At 40.4% G+C, this 27,497-nt stretch overlaps 2 protein-coding genes across 4 annotated transcripts in view; one reads left to right on the top strand and one right to left on the bottom strand.

Annotated features, from left to right (window-relative positions):
* The first annotated feature begins 1,952 nt into the window (after positions 1-1,952).
* UNC93B1 (unc-93B1 regulator of TLR signaling) lies at positions 1,953-26,574 on the top strand. 3 transcript variants are annotated; one of them, XM_075217314.1, is made up of 12 exons: positions 1,953-2,058; positions 10,236-10,366; positions 13,098-13,239; positions 15,124-15,277; positions 16,096-16,257; positions 18,174-18,303; positions 18,396-18,489; positions 18,581-18,708; positions 18,791-18,973; positions 19,962-20,235; positions 23,949-24,067; positions 24,168-26,574. In XM_075217314.1, exons 2-12 carry the CDS (start codon positions 10,259-10,261, stop codon positions 24,471-24,473), a joined length of 1,800 nt encoding a protein of 599 aa, XP_075073415.1. In that variant the 5' UTR covers positions 1,953-2,058; positions 10,236-10,258; the 3' UTR covers positions 24,474-26,574. The 3 variants fall into 3 exon arrangements, with proteins under 3 accessions (XP_075073415.1, XP_075073417.1, XP_075073416.1); XM_075217316.1 differs by lacking the exon at positions 1,953-2,058 and adding an exon at positions 2,097-2,118; XM_075217315.1 differs by lacking the exon at positions 1,953-2,058 and adding an exon at positions 5,132-5,302.
* Positions 25,381-27,497, bottom strand: part of ACY3 (aminoacylase 3) — a 69,062-nt gene continuing 66,945 nt past the window's right edge. The window contains exon 9 of the mRNA XM_075217320.1: positions 25,381-27,287. Coding sequence (XP_075073421.1) covers positions 27,078-27,287 — 210 coding nt within the window. The 3' untranslated portion in view covers positions 25,381-27,077. The remainder of the gene's footprint in view (positions 27,288-27,497) is intronic.

Below are 27,497 nucleotides of genomic sequence, written 5' to 3'. Positions count from 1 at the left end.
TTCAAACCCGCCGGAAAACTCTCAGCTTGATACATTTACCCCTAGAGGGTGGAATAAAGTTGACTTTTTCTTTTGCTACACTGTAGCTCCTCAGTGCTGTGCTGCTTTTTCTGCTTGAACCACTTTTTTCAAATCTCCTTCATCCATCCTCACATCAGTGAATAAGTAATGACATCAGCCTGGTAGTGGAAGGTTGTAAACAGCAGCTCAAGTGTAAGTAGCAGAAGGGGTCTATTTATGACCCTTCATTTTTTTCAGTTGATACTTTTCGATCCTTATCTCCTTGATAAGGATTGAAAAGTAACGGAAATGTATTAAAAAAACTTCTTAGGGACAGCAGTGCCGATAACTTGCTGTCCCTGAGAAGTGACTCACCTGATCATCGTAGTCTTTTCTCAAATTTGAAAGCTGCGGTGATCTTCTCTCTTTTTTCTTCTTCTTTTTGTTAGTGCGCATGTGCCGACCGAAAACTTGGTGCATGCGCATTAACATCCTGGAAGGCAAAAGGTACGATATGTAACAGGGAGGGATCACATGATCCCTCCACACAAGCGCTGTCCAGCTCTGCTCATTAGAGCAGAGCTGACAGCTGTGAAAGATTTCAGATATGTTAATGTACGCCAGCTTCAGATGGCGCACATTAACATGTAGAAAAAGAGAAAATTTTCTCTAGTTAGACTTTAATATGTATTATAGCATTACTGAGCACTTCCCATACGCTGTTATGGGGAGTGCTCAGTAAAACAATGAGAAATGCAAAGCGCGATGCTTCAATAATACATAGTAATTTAGCAGTTAAAAAAATTACTGGGGGAAGATCTTTGATAAATAGGCCCCATTGGGGCACATTTATCAATATTCACATAAAGTGAAAAGTAGTTTTCAATCCTTATCGCAATGATAAGGATTGAACTATTTCTCACATTTATGTACAGCCCTGCACAGAAACAGCAGTTCCGAAAAACTGCTGTTTCTGCGATGTAAAAAATCATACTTACCCCCCTCTTCGGAAGCGCTGCCTCCAGGTCTTCTCCTCGTTCTTTTCATTCTTCAATTGCGCATGTCCAGTTCCAAGAACTGCACATGCGCACACAGATCCCCTCTCTGTCTCTGCAACGATAGTTGCAGAGAGAGCGCGCTGAGTGACAGGGAGGGATCATGTGATCCCTCCACACATGCATTAGATTTCTTCCATTCCGATGATGTACGCCAGACATTAACATGACAAGTTCCCTAAAAAAATGTTTTTTCGGGACTTGTTAGATTGCTGCCAGGAGCAGTCACCATTCTGTTGAATGGTGACTGCTCCCAAAAACGAAGAGGAATGCAAAGCAGCAGATATCCATGATATCTGCTGCGATGCACCCTTAATAAATTTGCGGAGGACAGGAGGCACCTTAATGACCCGTTAAAAGCGCTATCGTGCTTTCTTAAATATGCCCCTTAGTGAGCTACAGTGGTGTCATTATAATTAATAACTACCTAAAGAAAATAAATTTTATTCAATTTTATATAAGTTATATATTATTTTACTTTAAATATTTTGCATCTGAAATGCTATTTTTTAGTATATATATAATTTGGATGCTGGGCTTTAGCCAACCAGGCCGGAAGTACAAGATATAGACTACCTGGGCTTGTAATAAATCAGTGCAAATAATTAGCTAAAAAGGACGGCTTATTGCAATGCGGTAACATAGAGTGATAGAGGAGAGAGAGATAGAGAGAACACAAATAAACTAAATACTTTTGCAAGCTAGTTGTCCATAGCATGTCAGTCTAAAAATACAAAATATGACACATACATAGATAAACACGCTGCTTTAAAAGAGGAACAGCGACAAGGAAGTGAAAGCAGATATAACCAAAGCAGAACTCGCCTGATTTGTCTGTGCACACTGTTAATCTACCATTCAGTCATACGTAGTGTCTCTCTCGGTGTTTCCCACTCTCTTGTACATACCCTCCCCTCCTTCAGCTGCTCACTCCCCTTCCCTTGCCTGCTTCCTCTTTCTATACATGGAGATAACTTAGAAGAAATACGCCAGACATTTACAGGTATCCGATAATCTTCTTAATTGGAGGAGTGTTCGTGGAGTGTGTAATGATAGTAGTCATGTGAGTGCAGTTTAATAGGGAGTCATTTACAGATTTAGTTAGTCCTGAGCTAGGAAGAGAATGGCAGAGAGTAACAGTGTGTTTGGGGACTCGGTTACATTCACTTTCTTTAGAACAAGAATTGCAATGCATGTGTTGAAGACTCTCTAGTGTTTGCATTTACGGCTCATATATGAATTTGTGTGCTATACTTTTAAAAATAGGATAATGTGTTTAAAGAATGTATTGAAAAGATACAAAACAGATACTGTCCAGTAATTACAATGACATGTCAATTTAAAACAGTCATGAGCAACAGGCAGCCCCTCTGACACTTCACCTGCAGCCGCCAGCTTCTTCCTGCTTTTTGTCTCATTTGTTCATTATAGCTTGTAACACTTGTTTTACATGCCTGCTGATATTTTATTACACATAGATATATATCATAAATTTCATGGGGGAGTATCTATTAAAATTATGTCAGCCCCAAGTTTACCAATAAAGATGCAGTGGAGTTTAAAATAAACACCTTACCTAAATTATAGGCACAACCTGAGGGTCCAAGTATCTGTTTTTGGGAACACCTGATTGTCAGATATGCAATACATTATATTGGAAACCACCTCTTTTGACAGACACAGAACTTAGTTTCTTACATTATATATTATCAAAAATAATGGACCTAATATATATAGAATGGTAAAGTGAAGGAAATTAAATACATTTTTCTGTATCATCCACTGGGGGACACTGGACCTTGAGGTATAGAGCCTCCTTCAGGACGTGGGCAATTTAATACTAAGAATGAAATGCTCTTCCCTCTTATACCTCCCCATTTTGCAGGGAACTCCGTTTTTTTTAGAGTGCCCTCAGTACCGAGTGTTTTTTTTGTTTTGTATTTTTTCTTGGTTTTAATACACAGATGTATAGATATAGATATATATCTTTACCTATAGATGTATAGGTAAAGATATATTGCCTTGGCAATCTATATCTTTTATTTCTCATTTATCCGATCATGTGACCACAGACAGTGGGATATTGAGTGGAGCCAGGAGTGTATAGTGCTGGCAGAGCGGATTTAATTAAAGCCACGCTAAGGCTCCAGGTTTGGGGATGGTATGATTTAAAAAAAAAATTATATGTGATCAGTCTTTAGATTAGCCTGGGACCAGAGCAGATAAGGGTTACTATGACAGTGCTAGGCCCTAATTAGGTTGAAAGGGCCATCCTTCTTTAGGACAGCAGCTATCTTGGTGCTGGCCCTGGGGGGAGGTTTTTATTTTATAAGATGGTTCCTAGGGCCAGCCGTTCCCAAAGTGTGTGCCGCGGCTCCCTGGGGTGCCACAGCCAGGGCAAAATAAAATACCAACCAATCTGGCCGCGTCCGGACACAGCATCCTCCGACATATTCAACGAGGAGCTGTGCAGATAGGAGCTGGAACAAAGAAGACTGAAGTAAGAAGGCCAAGTAAGGTAAGTAAAGAAATGGAGGGGAAATAGGGAAAGGAAACAGCGATGGAGGGGCAGAAGAATGAAGGAAAGGGCATGGTGCAATGGTGAAGGGGCACAGTGTGAGCATGAAGGGGCACATTGTGAGCATGAAGGGGCACAGTGTGAGCATGAAGGGGCACAGTGTGAGTATGAAGGGGCACAGTGTGAACATGACCTATTGATAGCTGTAAATTGTTTTTTGACAGAAATATAACTGGGGAAAAAAAATATAAAAATATTCTTTTCCCTTGGCTATATATGTATTATTTTGCAAACAACTTAATAAGTATTTCTGTCCTGACCTAAATACTTATTACATTATTTTGACTCCACTACTTATAAAACAGGACTGCTCCATAATTATTTTGGATTAGAGGTGCCTTAAAAAAACTATGGAAAGAGTGCTGTGAACTGAAAAAGTTTGGGAACCACTGCCTTAGACCCCCGTTCTTGGCATGTGCTTTCACTGCGATTAAAGCACACCAGAAGCTGAATCCCTTTTTCAAGTCCTGCTCTCCCCTTCTACCCTTCTATACCAGCTTGTGTCGTGTTTAGTAGTTGGGAGTGGTTTGCGAGTGAAATTGAACTCACTTTACCTGGCTTGGGTCTGCTAACAGGTTCACTTTCTTTGTTTGTTTGTGTTCTGTTATTGTATTTATATATTCTTTGCCTCTCTGCTATGTCTGACAAAGGGGGGGGGGGGGGGTGTATGCCAGAAGGCTCTGGTACCGATGTGACGGAACCAGCCTGGGGTAAATCCTACACATTGCCCTCTTAATAGCATAAATGTAAGAGTCGTGATTTAAAGTGATGTGAATGTCACTGACGGGAAGTTGTAATGCTGGGAATCGCAGCTTCATGGAATTACAGCGATCGGGATTTGACAGTCGTCGTAACTGCTGTCGGCATTGCCACCTTCACAAATGTGACTACCACCGACGACGCTGACACCTAAGCATGTGCTCTCATAATAGGTTTCTGGCAATAGCTTGCTGTTCAGTCTCACCAATACCAGTTATGGTCTAGCCACGGGCCTAAAAGTTTTCACCAAGATCACTGCTGTCATGACAACTCTGCTGCGCTACAGGGGAATAAAGATTATTCACTATTTTTATGATCTGTTGATAAAAGCAGATTCGCAATTTGTACTTTAGGTCCTCGGGCAGGAGACTGCTCAGACTTTAGAATGCCATGGGTGGATTCTCAATCTCAAAAAAATCCAAATTGACACTGTCACAATGGATGATATTTTTGGGTCTGTCATTCAACACACAAAAATAGAGGGTGTTTTTACCAGCGGACAAAATTCTCTGCTGTCTCACAGATAGACTTCTATTCATTTCTGCAGAGTACTGGGTAAGATGCGTTCTACTTTGAGGCAATCTCATATGCCCAGTTTCATGCGAGAGAGTTAGAGCTCTTCTCCAAGTGGCACAAATCCCTCCTCTGTCTACCCAGCCAGGTGATAAGCCTTTCCCAGAGGGTGTGTCACTTCCTGCTTTGGTGGCTGATGAGGGAGAACCTCAGCAAGGGTCTGACGTTCACCATTTGGGAGAGGACTCTGGTGGCTACAGATGGCAGCCTTCGGGAAGTAGCAAAACAAGTCCTCTTTCCCTTCACCAGTGAAGGAGCTGCTAAAGATGTGGTGGGCCTGGAGTCTGCTAAGCAAATCTGCTACAGAGTCGGGGCTCCGCTTGGGAAGCCTGATCAGGTGGGGGCAGCCTCGATATAGGCAGCCCCACAATAGACACAGCTGCAGCACAAGGGGGAAATCCTTTTGGGCAGTGACTGCTGACATGCTGGTCCCTGTGGGGAAGGACAGACCTCAGGCAGCTTATAATGAATTTTCTCCCTGACAGACTTTAGCGGTTTTCTGAACATCAGCCTATAGCAGACAATGTGCCGACATTCCTGCTCTCCTCGGTCTCCCCAGCAAGCCCAGGCAGGATCATTTGCACTCCCCCACCCCCTGACTGATTTCAGATTTCAGGTGTGTCCTGAAAATCAGTCTAGATTTTAGCCAGCAGCTCTGTATCCCAGACAGCAGGTATTTACTTCTAGCTGACCTCCGACGCGCCATCTGACTGTCCCCTAACATGTGCTTCTTTAAATGGGCACTTAAAACTCAACTCTTCCTCAAAGCCTACCAGCCTTCCAACTACCCTCTCTCCATGCTCATTCACTTCACCTCTCTCCTCCCGGTCCCTACTTGCTCCTCCTGCACTTAATCCTCTCTTCTGACTCCCTCTGTATCTGCTGCATGTTTGCCTTCCCTTTAGGATGTAAGCTCTTACGAGCAGGGCCCTCCTCACTCCTATCTTTACACCATTTCTTCTTCTGCTCCAGCAGTTCTGTAATTGCTATGTCTGGAGCTTCTGGAGTCTTGGTCTACTCAGCTTTTGTTCTGTACTGTTTTACGTTGTGATGTCTACTGTTTGTACTGTGTACGGCGCTGTGGAAACCTTGTGGCGCCTTACAAATAAGCGATAACAATAATAATAGCTATGGTGGGAATGCATTGTGCATTGTCTGTTATATTTGTAGTGAGTTTATTTGTGTCTGTTGATACCTGGCTAATTTTTCCATATTGTGTACTTTGTATCTGCCTTTTTTCTCTTCCTTTCCTGTCATGTCAGGTAAAGGGAGAACTAGAACTGGCGAGGCTTCATCTGTGACTTTTTAAAATATATTTATGTGTGAGCGCCAGCAGTTGCACACGCCTGCACACTTATATATGCCCAAATGCTTTTACCATTCATGATAGATAGTGGATATTCTGCTGTAACTGACTTTGAATTATTTTTCATTAGCTGGAGTTCATTGGGGTTCGATCTAATAGGTGATAAGAAATTGTTTTCAAAGTTGAATTATTCATTCTAAACCTTAGGAACTATTTTGAATGCTATTCTCTTATTATTTAATGTGATGTATTTTTCAATGGTTTCCACTTATTGTTATGATTTCGTTGTGTATACTACATGAGTGGCTTTCAATAAAACGTAATTTTATTTAAAAAAAAAAAAAAAAGTGTTCTGGGCTAAAGCACTAGCGTAGTCTAATTGTGAGCTTACACAGAGTACTTCATGTTTCCTGGTTGTAGTCTCCACCTCTGTAGCTGAATCTTCAGCCAGTTACCTCATGCATCTCATAGTGATGCAACAAGACGGGCTTGTTTGGAGAAAAATCTGGTGTAGATGTTTGCTTCTCCTTAGAGAAAATTCTTGAATTCCTCACCAGCTAAGTATTGGAAACATCAGAGTTCTCTCTTGGTCTGTTCTTGGATAGTGTCGAATTCTGAGTGTTCCTCCTAAGAAGAGAGTGAGGTAGCAGAGGAAGCAGACTTTGAGAATTCCTTGTGTTTTGATGAGGACTCTGCAAGACTTCATGAGGTGCATGATTTAGTGCCGTTAGTTTTCCAGGTACTACATATCTGGGACATTGGGGAGTCAGCGGAGTCTGGCAACACGCTGTTCTAAATGGAAAAAACACCATTCTTAACACTATTTAGTAGCTGGGGCTTCACTCAGACCCATTTTAGCCACTGATTGGGTCAACAAAACCACGGAAAATTTGCTAGAGCAACTTTTAGAAGGCTTTCAGTCTGGAAGGCCTAAGTCTAAAATGGCGTCTTGGCAGAATACATTCAAGAGGCATCTTAATATCTTCAGAACGTAGCTCTGGATGCTGGTCAAATCAAAATGAGAATTTTAGCTTTGATGGTTTCAGTTAACTGAGACCTTTGGCTCAATGTTTGGAAAGGCGGAGGCAGACAAAGAAGTGTTAGGAATATACTGCCAGGGAGAATGAGATTGTGTTGTGATAAAACATTTATTAAGTTTATTGACATTCAGCAGCAGAATAATGGCAGTCACAGTTCAAAAAGAGCAAACAGTTGAAGAATCAGAAAGATAGGTGACATTACTGAGACAGGCCCATAGCCCCTTAGTGTGAATGGACAAATCCCGAACTGAGAGTAAGTACTCTAGTATATTATTGTAGTACAGTTATGGACAAAAGTTTTGAGAATGGTTCTCACAAGGTTTGCTGCTTCACTGTTTTTAGACCTTTTTGTCAGATGTCGCTATGGTATACTGAAGTAAAATTACAACAATTTCATAAGTGTCAAAGGCTTTTATTGATTACATTAAGTTTATGCTGTTTGTTGACCCGCCTCTTGAGGATTGACCGCAAGTTCTCAATGGGATTAAGGTTTGGGGAGTTTCTGGCCATGGACCCAAAATTTCAATGTTTTGATCCCTGAGCAGCAGGACTAATGGTAAAGCTCACGCTTTTCCTTTTCCGGACAACTGTTTTTTTCCATATGCCCCAAACAATCTGAAAGGGAATTCATTAGAAATAAATGACTTTACCCCAGTCCTCAACAGTCCAATCCCTGAACCTTTTACAGAATATCAGTCTGTCCCTGATGTTTTTCCTGGAGAGAAGTGGCTTTTTTGCTGGCCTTCTTGACACCAGGCCATCCTCCAAAAGTCTGCGCCTCACTGTACGTGCAGATGCACTCACACCTGCCTGCTACCATTCTTGAGCAAGCTCTGCACTGATAGTGCCCTGGTCCCGTAGCTCAATCAACTTTAGGAGACGGTCCTGGCGCTTGCTGGACGTTCTTGGGAACCCTGAAGCCTTCTTCACAACTATTGAACCTCTCCCCTTGAAGTTCTTGATGATCCGATAAATGGTTGATTTAGGTGCAGTCTTACTAGCAGTAAACCCCTTGCCCATGAGGTGTTCATAAGCAAAGCAGAGTAGTCTGTACCAGAAATCACTGTAATTGAAAGCCGGAGCCGGGAACCAGTACCAATGGAGATCCACAGCCAGGGATCAGGAGCCAGAGGACATCATAATGCAGATCCAAGGGTCAGGAACCCAAAGCTACTGTAATGCAGAGCCAGGGATCAGGAGCCAGAAGCACCATAATGCAGAGCCAGGGATCAGGAGCTAGAAGCACCATAATGCAGAGCCAGGAATCAGGAGCCAGAAGCTACTGTAATGCAGAGCCAGGGGTCAGGAGCCAGAAGCTACTGTAATGCAGAGCCAGGGATCAGGAGCCAGAAGCACCATAATGCAGAGCCAGGGGTCAGGAGCCAGAAGCTACTGTAATGCAGAGCCAGGGGTCAGGAGCCAGAAGCTACTGTAATGCAGAGCCAGGGGTCAGGAGCCAGAAGCAATCATAATGCAGAGCCAGGGATCAGGAGCCAGAAGCTACCGTAATGCAGAGCCAGGGATCAAGAGCCAGAAGCTACCGTAATGCAGAGCCAGGGATCAGGAGCCAGATGCAACCATAATGCAGAGCCAGGAATCAGGAGACCGAAGTCGCTGTAATGCAGAGCCAGGAGTCAGGAGCCAGGAAGATGCTATCAGTGGCTATGAAGTTCGACAGGTTGAACAGGTTGTTTCTTTAGGGTTCTGTCTTGTGGGGCTTGGTTAGAAAAATAACTGAGTACCCTGTGGGATGGCGAGGTATAAGGGGAAGGGGCATTTCATTGTAAGAATTGTGAAAAGGAAGACACTATGCCCCATGGTCCAGTATTCCCCATGGCTTCAGAGAACAGGATTTAACATACGTATAAAAATCACGTTTTATTCATTGTTGCATCATGGGTGTGAAAGCTAACTCCCAGACATAAACTGGATCCAAGGTGAAAAAAGGTTCCATAACTGACTTTAGTGTGGATTTCAATTCAGCGCGAGGTTCCATGGAGCTTCACGGCATGTTTAGTACCTAGAACATCATTGATTTTTGTTTGTACCTCAGAAATAATGATAATATAATGAATGTTAGAAAATATTTTACTGAACGAGTAGTAGATAGTGTATTGTTCCAAAATATGTTGGGCCTGATTCATTAAGGATCTTAACTTGAGAAACTTCTTATTTCAGTCTCTTGGACAAAACCATGGTACAATGCAAGGGGTGCAAATTAGATTTCTGTTTTGCACATAAGTTAAATACTGTCTGTTTTTTCATGTAGCACACAAATATCAACTTTAAATTTCAGTGTACAAATAAGCTATCAAGTATTTGTGTGCTACATGAAAAAACAGTCAGTAACTTAAGTGCAAAACAGAAATCTAATTTGCACAAGTTAAGATCCTTAATGAATCAGGCCCGTTGTTCTTAAAACAAAGCTAAATGTTTAATATAAATGCAAACCAATCCTGAGAAGAAACCATTAAAGTGGACCAATCTCCTGTTCATAGTGGAGTCAGCTTAGTGGAGTTTTGTTTAAAAAAAAACGTTTGACTTAGCATTTGACAATGCTTTTGTTCTGTTATCACCATCCTGAAATGGTGATAACAGAACATCCAGCAGTTCTCCATTGTGACTTCACCATGCAAACGCATCGTCAGTGGTAACTCCTTTCTTGTATTTGGGAAAGTGAAAACGAGCACTATCTTTGGCAAAATCCCCTATTTCTCTGGCTATACTGCTTTTCGTCCTTACACTAGGTGGGCCAATATGCCGGTGTTTGCCATCAATATTGTACATTTTTATGTAATAACAAAGTTTGAGACCTGTATGGAATACTTAGCCAGGGATATTTGCTAGTAGTGTATTTAGACAGTACTAGAACTAAAGACTTGCAATGCCTTGCAGAATATTTATTATATAATTTTCATTTAAAGGAGCAGACACAGTGTCCCAGAATATGGCTCAATTGTATCATGATGCCTCCATTAATGGGGTAGCTGCTGACTGTGCCTCACTGACTGCGCTGCCACAGGAAACCCCAGTGCTGGATGGAGTTAATGAACAGGTATGATATGGAATGCGTAGTGTTTACTACTATAATCATGAAAATAGGGAATAAAGTACATAGCTGCCAACAGTCACAAATTCCTGGGTTTGACCTAAATGGTGATCGATTGGGAGGATCTTGGCATGATTTGGAGGATTGAGTGCTATTATGTCCATCATTTGTGCCCTGGAATATGTATATCTTACTTTGATGCATTTCTTTGTGACATCTGCAAAAACCTACTCCCTTCCCTAGTTAATGCAGTTCCAGTGGCGGAACTACCATTGGTGCAGCAGGTGCAGAGTACTGGGGCCCATGGAGATAATGGGGCCCGCTGCATGCGGAACTAGCTAGCTGTGGGCGCTGGTTCCCTCCTCCCAGCTTTCCTGCTCCGGGGCCCACAGCTCACTAGTTCAGCCTCTGTGCAGTCCCTTTACTAAAACTCTCTGTCATCCGTCCCTCAACAAGTATTTTATTATTATTATTATTATTAATTTTTATTTATAGGGCGCCACAAAGTATCCGTAGCGCCGATTTTACCAACTCAATCACCTTTAAATCCAATTCCAAGCATTCCAATTTATTTATCAGTCTTTCATATGTGGACAGTATCAAAGGTTTTACTAAAATCTAGATATGGTACATATATGACTTCTCCTTGATCTATTTATCTTAGTCATCAGCAGATGATACATAGGGCATAATGATAAAATATACTATGATGGAGCATGAATAGGAGTCTGTGCTTACACACATAAAACATGTAGCTTTGACCTGGCTCTCAATAGTTATTAACTGTCCCTAATTTCCAGGGACCATCCATAGAAAGTGTCCCATCCTGGAAATATCAATATCTTTTAGTGTTAACCAACTGTACTGCACTATAGTATTCACCTTATTTTGTATACTGGATTACATTATTGTTATTTGTTCTTATTTACTAGGCTTTATAGAAAATATTTATTAAACCCTTCAGTGCTAAAGACGAGTGCTGGTTGGAACTAGGTCGAGGGCAGAGCTTGATGTCTTTGCATCATGGTGTGATGAGGTCATCAAACCCTGCCCCTCCCAGGCAGTACAGTACGGTACAATAGTAAGAGCCAGGGGAAGGCATCAGGGCACTAAAAGCCCCATATCTGGCCAATCCTGGCAGCCACAGAATGAGGGGTACCCTTAATTGAAATGATATGACCCCCTTAGTAGGTATTCTTTGATGATCACCAGAAAATATCTCCCTACACTACAGAAAATCATTAAGGAGCCAAGAATGTAGGAGGGGTTTTGTAAAATCTCATCCTGGCTCCAGGAAACTATGGGGAACTTTATTTGAAAACGGAGAGTCCCTTCCTTCAAATAACGTGCCTCCTTTGTAGTTATTGTCTTGTGATCACCAGACAATAAAACCCCACACTACAGAAAGAGTTATGTCCAGAGATAAGGAGGGGGTGATTCTAATATTATTATTATTATTATTCCTACATATTGTATGTGTTTCATTAAAGATGGTGCAAACTAGCACAAAAAAAACAAGCAAACAAAGTGCATTATCATTTGCAAGTGCAGAATACATTAGGAAAACCAATGTGTTGAATCCTACTCTTTGCTGTTTTGGAAAGGTGGATTGGTGCCACAGCAAGAACCACAAAGTATTTCTTGGTGGTGGTTAGAAAAAAAACAACACATTTGCTTTCAGTTCACTTTCTTGCAATTTCATTGAAAAAGAAACATTTCAGTTATGTTGGGTAGATTGTCGTTGCCATGGGAGGAGGAACCCTGCTCCCTCCAATATCTAACTTTGACTTCCTGCTTGTCTACATTCCTCTCTGCACACTCCTCTCTTGCTGCTGTGAGCATTCTGATGATCTGATTGGCTAAAGGTTGTTCTGTCACTGCCCACTTTCAATCATTCTAGACCAGCAGGAGATGAAGGGGCCTAAACTGGTGGTTGTACAGACTATATAAATTTGTTTTAGTGCTTCCATCCTAATAAAATAAATATAAAAAGTAATATAAAAATGATGCACTTGAGACCACATAGATGCTATCACTGGTAGGCATACTTACTAAATCTTTACACCTCCCCTCTGGGAGGTGTGTGAGGACGCGATTCACCGCAAATCGCGCCATGGAGGCACCCATCGGGCAAAAGTCTGAAGACCTTCCTGGACATTACAGGAGTGTGGGCAAGTATGCTGGTAAGCCAGGAGGTCCTGTGCTGGGGCCAGAAACCAAACTGCATGGTGATCTGTGCATCCAGTGATCAAATTGAATGCTGTGTGTCCCAAATTCAGAAGAAGCACATTAATAAAGGGCAGTCCTGTGAGATCACATATAAGAATAAAGTAACAAAATAAGTGCTTTACTTATATGATGTCACATATCAATATCTGCCCTGCTGTACACCAATAATAAATCAATGGTAGCTTGCTTGTCAGTTATTGTAAAACCCAGTTTACACCATATCTGTTATTATACTTGAAATAGGGAAGATATATTGAAACATCTTTAGTTTGTTCTCTGGTTAAATAAATAAATAAATTCAGCGACTGCTTGAGACACAAACTAATTTATATCTAGATCTTATTATCATTAAGTTACATTTGTAGTATGAATTTTAATACGTTTTAGTGTATTCTGATTAAATCCCTTTGTCATAGCGTGCTAATATAATCCATGATGCTCTGTCTGCCAAACCATCTGAACCCCTTCCAGGATAATTTTAATGAAGCTTGTTTTTGTTGTTTAACAGATGGAAGAGTTTTTGGGTGACAAGGCAGATTATGATGAAGAAGCCGAGGAGAAGAGATACTATAGACGAAAGAGGCTCCTAACGGTGAAAAGCGTAATATCCGCAAGCCTGGGCGTTGCCATAACATATGGGGTGTATCTGGGTACGTTATTAATCTGAACAATTCAGCCTGTTTAGTGCAGTGCAGTGTACAGTCATTGCCAAAAGTTTTGAGAATGACACAAGTATTGGTTTTCACAAAGTTTGCTGCTTCAGTGTTTTCAGACCTTTTTGTCAGATGTTGCTATGGTATTCTGCAGTAAAATTACAAGCATTTCATAAGTGTCAAAGGCTTTTATTGACAATTACATTAAGTTTAGGCATAGAGTCAATATTTGCAGTGTTGACCTGTCTTTTTGAAGACCTCTGCAATTCACCCTGGCATGCTGTCAATCAACTTCTGGGCGACATACTGACTGATGGCCACCCATTTTTGCCTAATCAATGATTGGAGTTTGTCAGAATTTGTGGGTTTTTGTTTGTCCACCCGCCTCTTGAGGATTGACCACAAGTTCTCAATGGGATTAAGCCTGGGGAGTTTCCTGGCCATGGACCCAAAATGTTGATGTTTAGATCCCTGAACCACTTAGTTTGCACTTTTGCCTTATGGCAAGGTGCTCCATCATGGTGGAAAACGCATTGTTCGTCACCAAACTGTTCTTAAATGGTTGGGAGAAGTTGCTCTTGGAGGATGTTTTGGTACCATATTTAATTCATGGCTGTGTTCTTAGGCAAATTTGTGAGTGAGCCCACTCCCTTAGCTGAGAAGCAACCCCACACATGAATGGTCTCAGGATGCTTTACTGTTGGCATGATACAGGACTGATGGTAATGTTCACCTTTCCTTCTCCGGACAAACATTTTTCCAGATGCCCCAAACAATCTGAAAGGGAATTTATCAGAAAAAAATGACTTTACCCCAGTCCTCAGCAGTCAAATCCCTGTACCTTTTGCAGAATATCAGTCTGTCCTTGATGTTTTTTCCTGGAGAGAAGTGTCTTCTTTTCTGGCCTTCTTGACACTAGGCCATCCTCCAAAAGTCTACGCCTCACACCTGCCTGCTGCCATTCTTAAGCAAGCTCTACACTGGTAGTGCCCTTATCTCGTAGCTGAATCAACTTTAGGAGACGGTCCTGGTGCTTGCAGGACGTTGTTGGGCAATCTCAAGCCTTCTTCACAACTATCAAACCTCTCCCCTTGAAATTCCTGATGATCCGATAAATGGTTGATTTAGGTGCAATCTTACTAGCAGCAATGTCTTTGCCTGTGAAGCCCATTTTGTGCAAAGCAATTATTATTGCACGTGTTTCCTTGCAGATAACCATGGTTAACAGAGGAAGAACAAATATTTTCAAGCACCACCTTACTTTTAAAGCTTCCAGTCTATTATTTTAACTCAATCAGCATGACAGAGTGATCTCCAGCCTTGTCCTCGTCAACACTCTCACCTGTGTTAACGAGAGAATCACTGCCCTGTTATCAGCTGGTCCTTTTGACAGGACTGAAATGTTGTTTTTTGGATAAAGTTCATTGTCATGCCAAAGAGGGGCTTTGAAATTAATTGCAATTCATCTGATCACTCTTAATGACATACTGCAACATATGCAAATTGCTGTCATAAAAACTGAAGCAGCAGACTTTGAGAAAAATAATATTTGTGTCATTCTTAAAACTTTTGCCCATGACTGTAGAGCTGAAGACTTGTGCATGCAAAGAGGTACACAACATAATTGATAAAAAAACACACACACAACATGTACACAAATGTTTAATAACATTGTGCAAATAGGACATGTGCATTAACCTATAGCAATTTACATAAGAGCTTTAAATAATCTAATCCAGGCTAATGAGAGTAAATATCTAATTGGTCGCTTTTGGTTACTCACCATGTTGACTAATTAGTTCAATGGTAAACTAGATAGCAGTAAGCAATTGTATTCTTATAAAATGTCATCTGATGACATTAATGTCTCTTTTATTTCAGGGCTGCTCCAGATGCAGTTGATATTACATTATGATGAAACATACAGAGATGTGAAATATGGTAACATGGGATTGCAGGATATCGATAATAAGATGCTGATAGGCATTAATGTAACTCCAATTGCTGCACTGCTCTATACTCCTGTTCTTATCAGGTTAGTGGCTGTACATCTACATGTCGGTCTTATTTCATTTCTAGGGCTTTGAATTTTTTTTTACATTTTATTTATATAAAAGATTCATCTACTCCAGTGTTGGCTAACCTTTGAGACTCCAGGTGTTGTGAAACTACAAGTCCCAGCATGCTTTGCCAATATATAGCAGCTTATTGCTGGAAGGTGAATGCTGGGACTTGTAGTTTCACAACACCTGGAGTGACGCAGGTTAGCCAACACTGATCTACTCCAATCTGATGTACAATCACAAGAGTGCCAATGCTGCATGAAAGAGACAGCCTTCTCTAAAATCAGAAGAGGAAGCAGATTTGGTTATGAGAAATGGTGAAGGACAACTATGGTTGACAGCAGCTGACTGTTCTTAGATATCTACAGGGCCTAGTTCATGTTTTGTGTCTCTGCTTTCTGCTGTCCCTCCTCAATCCAACTGTACCGTACCAGTGGTAGCTGTTTAGAAATACCAGTCACCAATGGCTGCTTTATTATTGACTGCTCATAATGCCTTAAAGTAGCTACTTGCACTGTCCCCCACCAGGTACAACTGTTATTCCGCTACCTTATATATCAATTGTTCCCCACGCTCCTTATATAATAAGCTTATATGGGCAGTGCCATCTTTATCTTCTGTTTTATGTCATCATATTTAATTTATTTTGTGTCATGATCCTCTCAATATATAGCCCTGTATAACATGTCAGCACTATATAAGTTATAGTTAATAATATCAAGTGTCGCCATTATCATTATTACATTTCGGCCTTGCAATTTGACGGTGGTACCATGTTATCAACCTGCAGGTTCTTTGGCACAAAGTGGATGCTGTTCCTCTCCTCTGGAATCTATGCTTTGTTTGTCTCAACAAATTACTGGGAAAGATACTACACACTTGTCCCTTCAGCGACCATCATCGGAGTCATGATTGTTCCCTTTTGGGCATCGATGGGCAATTACATTACAAGGTAAATGGTACAAATTGAAGATCTTGGTAATGGTAACCTCCCCTATTAATGTTAGACAAAAGTTGGTGTGAAGTTGATTCATCGGCCTCCTATCTACTGATTGGATGCTATAGGCAACATCTCTACTTTTTCAAACCTGGAGCTCGATAAATTTACCCCCTGGGCTTTACAAGCCATCGCCCCTTTAAATTTTAGCTGTGAAGACGCCGGTCTCCCGCGAGATGAAAAAACTGGGGTATGATACATTTACCCCATGGTCTTAATTCTATTGTGTGGCACCAGCAATCTTATCATTAACTAACCTCACATTTGTGCCAGAATACTAGGGTGAATGTGTCACAAGAATTATGTCATGGGGAAAGATCCTATATACATAGGTAATAATATGGAGACAATATTTTAGTTGAAAATAAAACTAAGTGGCTACTTTCCTGTTTATAAGTAATTACATTTTATATATATATATATCCCAAGTGTAAAGCACTCCGAAATTTGGTGGCATTATATGAATAACTGTTGATGATATACTGCAATATTTTAAAAATTGGCATTGTCCAAAATAATTAATATCATCACAGGGTGTTTTATCCATTTACTTTCAATTTCTCTCCTTTGTTTAATTTTTTTGTTACTCATTTTTAGATCGATTACGTGTGTGTGTGTGTGTATATGACTTGTGTGTATGATATTGAGTGCACATTTTTTAACATGTTGGTAATAGTCAGACTCCAAATTTAGACCTCAGATCAGCAAAAAAAAATATAAAATGAATGGTTTTCTGGTCTGAGGTCTTAATGCTAAATCCAATTAATTGTTGCCACCAGACCATCTTGTTACATTTAGATACCAATCCTGGCCACACTGTGGCTACCAAATAGTTATTGTTAATTTAAAACTTCTTCTGAGTTTAAGTTCAAGATTAAAATCCCATTAAAAACACTATTTCCACCTAGGTTTCCAATATTAATATCATTGTGTAACTAGTTGAATGCATACCTCCTAAGTCCTGATTCTCAAACCCATAAACGGTCATTGCTTACTAATAACAATAATGTTTGTGTAGATGAGCAGATCTTGGGGTAAATTTATCGAGCTGCGGCTTTTGAAAAAGTGGAGATGTTGCCTATAGCAACCAATCAGATACTAGCGGTCATTTTGTAGAGTGTACTAAATAAGTGATAACTAGGCTCTGATTGGTTGCTATAGGCAACATCTCCACTTTTTTCAAATCCGCAGCTTGGTAAATTTACCCCCTGGAATGGTTGTGGCAGATCAGGTTGTGACCCAATTTTGGTGTTTGAAATGTTGGGAAGTATGGGGATTGAACAAAATTTTATGCGGCAGCTTTTAACAAACTACCTCCATTGCAGGGAGTGAGGAGTGTCCATCTTCTCCCAAGTCCTGCACTGTGCAGAGGCCAGCGTATGTGCAGTGAATCCATCCATCTCCCTATAGTTTGCTATGTTGTCCAGTGATGGAGCTTTCTGCTCAGTTGTTCCCTCAGCTCAAATCTGAACTATTTATTTTCCCTCATCCCTCTCCTCCATATTACTGTATTTGCTTCCACACTAAAAAGCATCAAATGCATTTACAATTTTGATGCATCAGATTGTGTTAAGAAACTATAGGGAGCTGCTACAAAGCTTGACAGCTAGCTAATTTGACTTTATACAGTGTAGTTTAAAATATCTTGTGTCATCCGGCCCATATTTCTGGGACGGCCACATAAGTCATAGGTGCAGGGGGGTTCATTCTATTTGTGTGTTTATTTTGTATATTAATATTTTTTTCACATATTATAATCAGTTAACGATGGGCTTAGATGTGATTAGATTTAGATGCAATGGGCATTGGGAGGGGTTAAGGGGCAGCAAGATGAATGTAATAATGGACATCTGTGGTGCATGTAATTACAGGATGGCTCAGAAGTATTACGAGTTTGTTAATTATAAGGATGAAAATGTGCGGAAGCAGCGCAGGGTGCCACGAGGTGCAAGCCACAGATACATCATCATTTTTCAGAGCATCTTCTACTCCTTCTTTCATGTGAGTCACAAATAGTGGAGTGTTTCTCTTCTTGCTTCTCTAGGTTTATCATTCAACTTGATTTATATTCCAGTACTGGTCTCTTTTCATAGATGAGCTTTGTCCTCTCCCAGTTTCCAATGTACTTCTTCCTCAACAAGTTCCTGTATTCCTATAACCACACGCTTTGTAACGTGCAAAAATGCGGTAAGTTTGGGGTGCTCTTCAGAGATTTCATAGTGGTCATATTTTCTTAGCTTCCATTAGAATTGTGGACTTTTCCATTTTCTCCCTGCAGGTGCCTCAATTACAGAAGGAGTCCTCCCAGGGTTCAATGTGACTGTTCTCCGCTCTCTGCCTCCAAGTCTAAGTCTCATCTATGTTGAAAGTGTTCTCATGGGGGCAGCGCTGTTATCCATGCTGCTGGTGAGAGCGGGTGGTATGGTTGGACATCAGAAAAGCAATGTGTACCATATTTACATTTTCTTATTCAATTTGCCCCATTCAGATCCTGGTCCTCTGTGGTTCTGCATATCGGCCAACCGAGGAGATTGACCTGCGTAGCATTGGTTGGGGTAACATCTTCCAGTTACCTTTCAAACATGCCAGAGACTATCGTCTACGTTGTTTGGCTCCCTACTTCCTGTACAGTGGTTTTGAAGTGCTGTTTGCTTGTACAGGGTTTGCACTGGTGAGTGACATCCATCCAGTCAGCTGCTGATTGTCTTTAAGTCACTGTTATTCAAATCCCTTGTAGAAGAGTACTGATATTTTTAATGTTGTGTAAGATAGAAAAAAATAAGAAACTTTTGAATTATTTTTAATATTTGTTACATTTAAATGTTTAATCAAAAGAGTTTGTGTTTACCATTTTGTGATGATGCTCTATTTCTTAAGGCTTGTTCACACAGTTGCTGCTTTGTGGCAGTTTTCAAGCAGTTACCATCCCAGTTACCTGTGGGTAATCTACTGTGGTTCCATTTCTGTGAATGAGCCCTTTGTCTGTTTTACATGTCACAGACTTTTATATTATTATTATTATTATTATTATTATTATTATTATTATTTTTTATGTAGCTCCAATCATATAATGCCGTGCTATACAGAGAATATGTAATCATTCACATCTCTCCCTACACCATTAGAGCATACAGTCCAAATTCCATAACACCACACACAATACATACTAGGGTCCATTCTGTCTGAAGCCAGTTAGCCTACCACTATGTTTTTGGACTGTGGTAGGAAACAAGAGAAAACTCATGCAAACATGGAGAGAAAATACAAACTCCGCACAGATAGGGCCCTGGTTGGAACCCATGACCCCAGTGTTGTGAAGAGTTTATTTTACACAACATACAAAAATATGCTTCCTCTATGACGTTACCTTTCAAAGATAACATTAATTAAAAAATAAATAAAAAATGCATTTTCCACAGTTTTGCCTATATGTATTCTGAAACCCAGTAGATTGACCTGATGTCTAGACAAAGTGGAGGCAGCCAATATGGCAAGGAACCAATATGGCACAAGCCGTTTTGGATGAACTCATCTTTTAAATAATGTACTGCATGATAATTCAGATTATACATGACATATGTTTGTGTTGTCTCTTTCTTGCTTTGTCCTTGCTGTACTATGTTTTCTCATTGTCTTTATTTTTCTCCTATCCTCCCCAGTGCTATGGGGTGTGCTCTCTTGGGCTAGAGAAGCTCCCATATCTCATTACAACCTACGGTTTGTCGGCATCTATCTTTTCTGCTCTTGGACTTTGTTTTCTCCGCCTCCCACGACAGATCCCTTTAGCAGGTGGTGCCTTACTGCATGCTTGTATTCTGATTGGTCTGTTTTTCTGGAGTCCGAAACCCAAAGAGCAGTCTCAGAGTGCTGTGCTGTACCTGGTGGCTGTGCTGTGGGGTATGGGCAGTGCCCTGAACAAGACTGGTCTCAGCAGTGAGTATTGGGAAGTGAAACACAATGGGTGTAGGAATAAATGATGTTGGGGGGTGGGTTGTTAGCAATTGCTTGCGGAGTTTATTTTTTTATTTTAGGATAGATTTACATTCGCAGTAACCTAGCACCAATCTCTGAAAACTGTCTCATTGTGCTCTTTCTGTAACTGCTGGTTACCTCTGGGACTGGTTGTTATCTGTTCTGTCATGCATCTTTTGATCAAATAAGCATCCACTACATCTTTTTTCCAACAGTTTATAGCTGGTCCCATAATAAAGTAACAGACGCTGAATGAGCAAATGACGAGGAGACGTAAATTAGTGTTGTTTAGCTCTTAATTCTTTAAGCAAAAAAATTGCCAAAATGCAAAAAATATATTTTTTTCATTTTATAGGGTGAAATGTGGTATCTTGATTGTCGGTTTTATATGCTGCTGTGATACTGAAAATGCAAACACCATAACAGATAATACTTTGTGACCAAAAGGGGTAGAGCTTCCTGATTTCAGGGTGCGGCCTGGTTCTGCACATTTTTTCATCCCTTAGAATATTGGGTGTTATGAAAATGGATGTACTTCTTCTAAAGTCTGACAGTGCCCAAGACAGCAGAGATTAAAGATTTCAGTGAACGCAAAAAATTTAGAATGCCCATTTTTAAATATCTGATTAGAGATGGCTTTCTGTTGTCATGGCAGAAACTAGGCTTTCAGCCATCCTTAGAGGACACTAGAACACTATGGGGTATAGATGCAGTGTGAGGAGCGCTGCCATTTTAATAGAATTCTCCAATGGCAACCTCATTCCCCTATAAACCGCTATTGTCTATACTATTCAGTTTAGATTCAGTGCCTGCAGGAGCGGACACATTTTATGGGACTGGTTCACAGCCCCCACAGTTTTTATTATTTTCAGGCATTTCTTATATGTAATTGCTCCTTGAACCAGGAGCAGCCGTGGTGCAGAAAGCCACAGCGATTACTCAAGAGCTGGCTACAAGATAGATCACAGAAGGAATCCCTCCAGAATACCTTTCCTCTGAGGGGGGAGATTTTTTTGTTATTATTATTATTATTATTATTAAACACATTAAGGTGGCACTCAATGTATAGTATGTAAAGGTGGGATCAGTCATGGATGCAGTTTATTGGACGGAACCCCACTACAGCACAGAGAAAGCCTTCTATCACCTGTACCTCCTCTTTTAGCGGACTTCACTCTCTGACAACCTGCCAGTAACTCAGCAGCCACAATTTACAGCAGCTGCAGGGATTTCCAGACAGATAAACTGGATTATCTCCTCTCCCTCCTATACCTTACAATATTCATCAAATTGTAATAGGGGGTTTATTTGCTTTCCTCCTCTCTGCTGTTTCTAAGGATTTGTTAACTGGCAGCAGTATTTACTAGGTGTATTCCTGTTATATCAGGACTGAGTTGTTACATCCTCTAGGGAGCATGAAACTTATGTTTAGCACTAAAATATTTTCAGTATTCATACCCTCTAAGTGAGTGTGAGTGAGTGACTCTTGCTGTTTAACATAGCTACTTTGAGTATTGTAATATTGCTAAGCATTTTTACAGTCTGTATTTGCAATTTCATATATTCTGTATATTTATTCCCTCTCTCACTTGAGAATGTCTGGGAAAGGTAATGCTTATAGGGCCCTCCCTCCTGGGAGAGCCGTGGCTCCAAGTGTAATACTAAACTTCAGTGTGCACAGTCAGACCTAGGAGCCTTGTGTCCGGTGTGTGAAGTGGCGGTTCAGCACCAGCACTCTCCTAGGGGGGCCCCGCCAAAAGAGGCAGGACCGGTTTGGGTGCGGTTCATGTCATGACAGAATTGACTAAACAACTAATTGTCAATAGACAACCATGTAGAGACCCTCTCTTCCCTGCCCCTGTTTCTCAACTCCAGGAACTTGGCCTTCCAGAACCTCCCACTCATGGTCCCTCAGATTGGGCTCTGGAGGCTTTGGCAGGAGCGGTGTGGGATCAGGATAGGCTAAGACCATTCAGGGGTTGGCACAATGTCAGTGTCATCATGTTTGGACCGCATGCTCCAGGGATTGAACAGAGATTCTGCATCCACTTTTAGGTCCCAGAGATGTCCACCACCAGTGGTCTTATGTTCTATGGTGGACTCTGCCTCGGATATTGTGAGGAGGAAGATGAGGTATCTGAATTTTCAGATCCAGGGTCTTCCTCAGTGGCACAGGTAGATGCCTTTTGTAGAGGCTCTAGTTACGGCGGTAGTTCTGAAAACTCAGGACTGCGAGGAACCTGTGGTTCAGCAAACATCCCTCTTCAAGTGTCAGAAGAAAGTAGTCGTCACCTTACCATCTTCTTAAAGGATCTTTTATGCAAAGCCTGGGGGCATCCAGGGTGCAGATTTTCTAGTGCGGGCGCACACAAGTGGGAGTCTCCTCCCATTGTACACGCACCAGTAACGCACCTATCTATATCCACTACAATCTCCAGGAGCAGCTACCCTGAAGGTTAGTACAGACACAAAAATTCAAATAAAAAGTAAATTTTTCAGCCATTGGGGCGGTTCTCAGACGCTCTCTGGCCTCAGTTTGTGTCTGGTGGTCTACCCAACTGACAGGGGGTCTGCAGTTAGGCAGTAACCTGCCGCATCTAAGATGTGTGATTACCTAGGAGAGGCTGCAATTGATGCTGGCCTGCTGGGGGCCAGGATCTCTGCCTCAGCAGTGGCTGCCCACTGTGCTCTTCGATTGTGAGCTTGGCGAGTCGACATAGGGTCCAATAAAGCTCTAGAATTCATTCCTTTTTATGAAGAGATTTTATTTTGGCCAGAACAAGACAAACTTCTCTCTGTGGCCATGGGGAAGGAAAGGGTAGAGCTTGTATGCCCTCAATTCTCCCAGCTATTTCCATCAAAATTGAAATGTTTGCGTCCCTGCAAGCACCTCCATTTTTACTTGCAAACTCCATGCACTTTCTGTAAAAATAAGCGCATTAATGCAAAAAAAAAAAAAGCCAGAAAGGATACACTTCGTTTAATGTAATATACACTCAAATATATAAAACTCAATAAAGAGTCCAGAATATATGTATCAGACATCAGTCACGGAAATATGTGTATCACTCCCTCTCAAATTAGAAGTGTATCAACCTTATGTACCCCTGTTGCTTGTCAGGTTTCAGTCTGTGTATGAAAATAAAAAACAGAGGGTGCCCAATGCATAAATACTTAGGTAGGTAGTGTGCCTACTATGAATAACTAATGCACACACCAAAGATTGTACTTAGTAAAGTCTTATCAAGGTAAATCCCCCGTCTCAATTAATGGAAGACCAACCATGTATATTGGGCAAATCATTAAACCTCAAGAACATAAAAGGTATGAAAGAGAACCATAATAGTGTAATAGGCTTAAAAAATCATTATAAAAACAGATTACAACATGTACACAGTATACAATTATAAGCAGATTATCTAGGTGTGTAAATGATGTTGATAAGAGTATGTACATTGATTATTCATAGTGGGCACAGTCACACACTAACCATAAGTGTATATGAGGTGGAATTTGCCAGACAATAGACAAAGGTAAAAATGTGAGGTATTGAAAATAGAAAACAGGATACTTACGCGGCTCATTGGGAAATAAGCATTGACAATAAAAACAGTGTCCAGTTGTTAATGCTATCAATTTATTTATTGATCACTTACCTCGTTTCTCCTTTCCAGTTCTAATAGGCATGTTTTATGAGGACAAAGAACGCCAGGACTTTGTTTTTACCATTTACCACTGGTTACAAGCACTTGCCATATTTATTGTATATCTATGGTCTGGAATTCCCATGATGGTAAGAAAATGAAAAAAACTACCCAATACTCAATGTATAATAAAGTTAAACTGCCTTCTTCCTACATGATTGATAAGCTCGGTGTCGCTCTCCTTTTTAGGCTAAACTGGGACTCATGCTTGCCTCTGCTCTGATATCTGTCCTCTCCTATCTATGGATGGAGCATAAAATCAGCTGCAAGGTGCAGCCCCGCCTTCCCAAGATCCCGGCTCCACGCCACAAGGTCAAAGGTTACCGCTACCTGGAAGAAGAAAACTCTGATGAGTCTGAATCCGACGGAGATGAAAGAGAGGAGAAAGAAAGATCAGGAAGTGAGGCAGAAGATAATGAGAGAGAGCAGCCAGTTCGGGAAAGGAGAAGGCTCAGGAAGGATATGGGTTATGAACAGGTAGTTGAGGAGGAATAATTTGGACTGACCTGACCACACAGTCTGTAAAGTCAACCTCTACTGTTTACAAGTATCCAGTGGCTGCAACTATGTATTTTATATGGTTCTCAGTGTTGCCCTTTACAGTCCAGGTTTTAAAACCAAGCTTGAGCTCAGCAGGGTTAATTCACAACTCGTTTTCAAATTACCATATGCTAAATCCTGCACTTACAGGCTAGGAATAAGAAACATGGGTTCAGACACTGCAATGGATAAACCTATTTCATAAACTGAATTTGGATTAGAAGTAGAACAGTCACCACTGCCTGTCTGCTAAGCAGTCATACACATTAGATTAAGCAATTGGTTTACCTACACGGTGTATGAAGTTGGAATACATCACATTATAAAAATAGCTGTGTACACCGTGGTGAAACCAGAAGTTAAACTTTTTTATTACTTTTGTTTTTTATAGTTTGCCTAATATGCATGAAGGGTTTGGTTACCTGGTCCTAAGAAATTGCTGAAGGTTCTAGCACTGTTGCATACCTCCACATACTAGTATGTGTTTACAACCCCAGGTTGTCTGCGTGTCCTAATGGGGAAGAATATCCTGTTTTACATTGTTTATTTTTCTATAACTGTTTGGTACGAGATGGTTATATGTCTTTCTACACAAATCAAAATAATTGAAGTCTGTCATACTGTCATTCACCGTAGACACCAAAGAAACAAGGATCAAGTGGTCAAATTATGAATCAATATAGTTAAATTTTTGCTGCAGTTTGCTAAAAAAACAGCAAAGCTTATGTTAGATGTGTTTAGCAAGAAGAGCTTGTCAAAACATGTTACGAAAATAGGTAATATTTCAGAATAATTCAAAGTCGTCTAAAACATCTACAAAAGTCCAGCAACCCTCCTTCCATTATTTTTACTGAAAAATGTAATTGTTTTTAAAGGGATAAATAAAAGTAAATTAGCTCAAAAGAAGACAACATCTATGCTGCCCCTGAAACAGAGCTACCTTAGTCATATGCCTATTTGGTCTTGTGGTAAATACAGCTCTAGAAGCAACATAGCTTGTGGGATAAGCAACACAAATTACAGTGGGCAGCATAGTTAAAGGCACGTACAAATCCAAGTAAAATGACTTTAATTTAGTGGGGAGATATTTTGCTGATTTATTTGTAATTATTTATTTGGAAAAAGAAGGACATACAGGCAAAATGGTACTTAATGCTTAACCAGAAAACACATCTGTATTCTGTTACATCTGTGTAACTTGTAGATGTTGCAGACTAAAGCAATTTTAAAAATGAGGTGAGAATCTGAGGGGAGGGTAGAAGTTCTCCAGCAGGTCTTTGGAGGTTTACCAAATGCTTCTAGTAACAGAAAAGATACTTAGGAAAGCCATTGATGAATCACAGCTTCTAGTAAAACTTCTATCTCAAACTAGAGAGATGGAGACAAGTAGAATAGTGTTGTAAATAATATTACATTTATTTTTAAATATATTAAATACATTTATTACATTTCTGTTAGGAAATATGTGTCAACAGCATATTTAAAGGTCCCTGTCTGACTTGTTTTGTTAATTAGTTGCAACTGGTAGCTGGAGGCAAGAAGTCTGCAGAGGGTGGGAAATCATAAGCAGATCTGTGCATATAACCATCTCCCAATATACTTTGGTGAGACATCCAAAGTATCTTCTACCTTACAACCCTAGATGTGTACAGTACTGTGCAAGTTTGTAGCACAGTGTTGCCCCGAACTATGGAGATCTAGATTTTCCCATGAACCTTTAAAATAAGCGCTGTCATGGTCTGTGTTCCACGTTCAGTTCTTTGTACATTGGAGTTATTGTACATGGATGTTAGATTGATCAGAATATTTGTTTTTGGGTTTTTTTATTCATGTCTTCTTGCTGTATTTTTATTTTAGAAATCAAAATATTGGTTGCAAATGTCTAAATCATTTTATTATGCATAATATACAAATCTTTGAATAGTAAAAATATGATATATAATCCTTAAAATGTAAATATGGTTTAGACTATTGGAACTGAATGTAGCAATCTAAGGTAGGGTTTTATTTTTATAAGGAATGATCGAATGATTAAATTTTTTTTATATATTGATAAGTGTTTCTATGGTTTAATGTTTTGCATGTATGTTATCCTTTATTCTGCTATATCTTTCTTGGAAAATCTGCACTATGCCTATTATTCTTTTCTTACTATCTTTAGCTGCTTGTTAAAGGACAAATCAGTAGAAAGTTTCTCTACTGAGACAAGGATAGAGAAACCAGTGATGGGGTTACAAGCTCATACCTATTTATTAAATTTGCGGCCACAAAGTCAATCTTTCAAATTCGGTTATTTGATTAAAAACTATAAATAAAAAGATGACATTAATGAGCATTCACTTCAATCATAAATCGCATTGAACATATTTAACTTCTGCAAACCATCTGTGGGCTGATCCTGCTGCTCAGCCTTATGTAAGCATATACTGGAATAGGCCTTTTGTTTACATAGAAAACAAGAGCTCCCTCCTCCACATTTGCTGGATTTACAAAATAAAATGCAATTTAGAATAGTAGAGGATTTAAGGTGGCGTCATTTGACTTCCATCTAGACAAGATTTAGGGAGACCCCTGTCCGCCGGTGGTGCAGAGAGCAGGTATAGATAGGCGGATCTTCTCAGCTACTATGAATGCAATTTTCTTCTCATAATAAGCTGCCTCATTAATGAACACAGGATAAATTTGCTGGTCTCCATTGTAAGGAATCATTTTTCCATCCAAGCTCAGAAAGGCAGGTTCACCAGGGTGGAGAGGAGAAAAATCCCGATCCTGAGGAGTGAAGAAAAATGATTGCATATTTGGATCAGATGAGCAAAACAACTTCCACTCCAACAGTCATTGAATTTCTCATGCTCATACAATAGCTGTGGCCAGGTGCACATGTGATGGGAAGATATTGAGATGACTCTACAGATTCATTTGAGTCTGCGACCCATAACAAAAGTATGTGAATCGCATATATATTGACTATGAAACCTT

The sequence above is a fragment of the Mixophyes fleayi genome, chromosome 6 (genome assembly GCF_038048845.1).
Source record: "Mixophyes fleayi isolate aMixFle1 chromosome 6, aMixFle1.hap1, whole genome shotgun sequence".
NCBI lineage: Eukaryota > Metazoa > Chordata > Amphibia > Anura > Limnodynastidae > Mixophyes > Mixophyes fleayi.
This window is presented reverse-complemented; position numbering and strand designations above follow the sequence as displayed.

Excerpts from the sequence above, each read along its gene's own strand:
- UNC93B1 (XM_075217314.1), top strand. The coding sequence starts at position 10,259 with ATGGCTCAATTGTATCATGATGCCTCCATTAATGGGGTAGCTGCTGAC. Across the intron at positions 10,367-13,097 it reads TGGATGGAGTTAATGAACAG|ATGGAAGAGTTTTTGGGTGA; the intron begins GTATGATATGGA and ends GTTGTTTAACAG. Across the intron at positions 18,709-18,790 it reads CGCTGTTATCCATGCTGCTG|ATCCTGGTCCTCTGTGGTTC; the intron begins GTGAGAGCGGGT and ends TGCCCCATTCAG.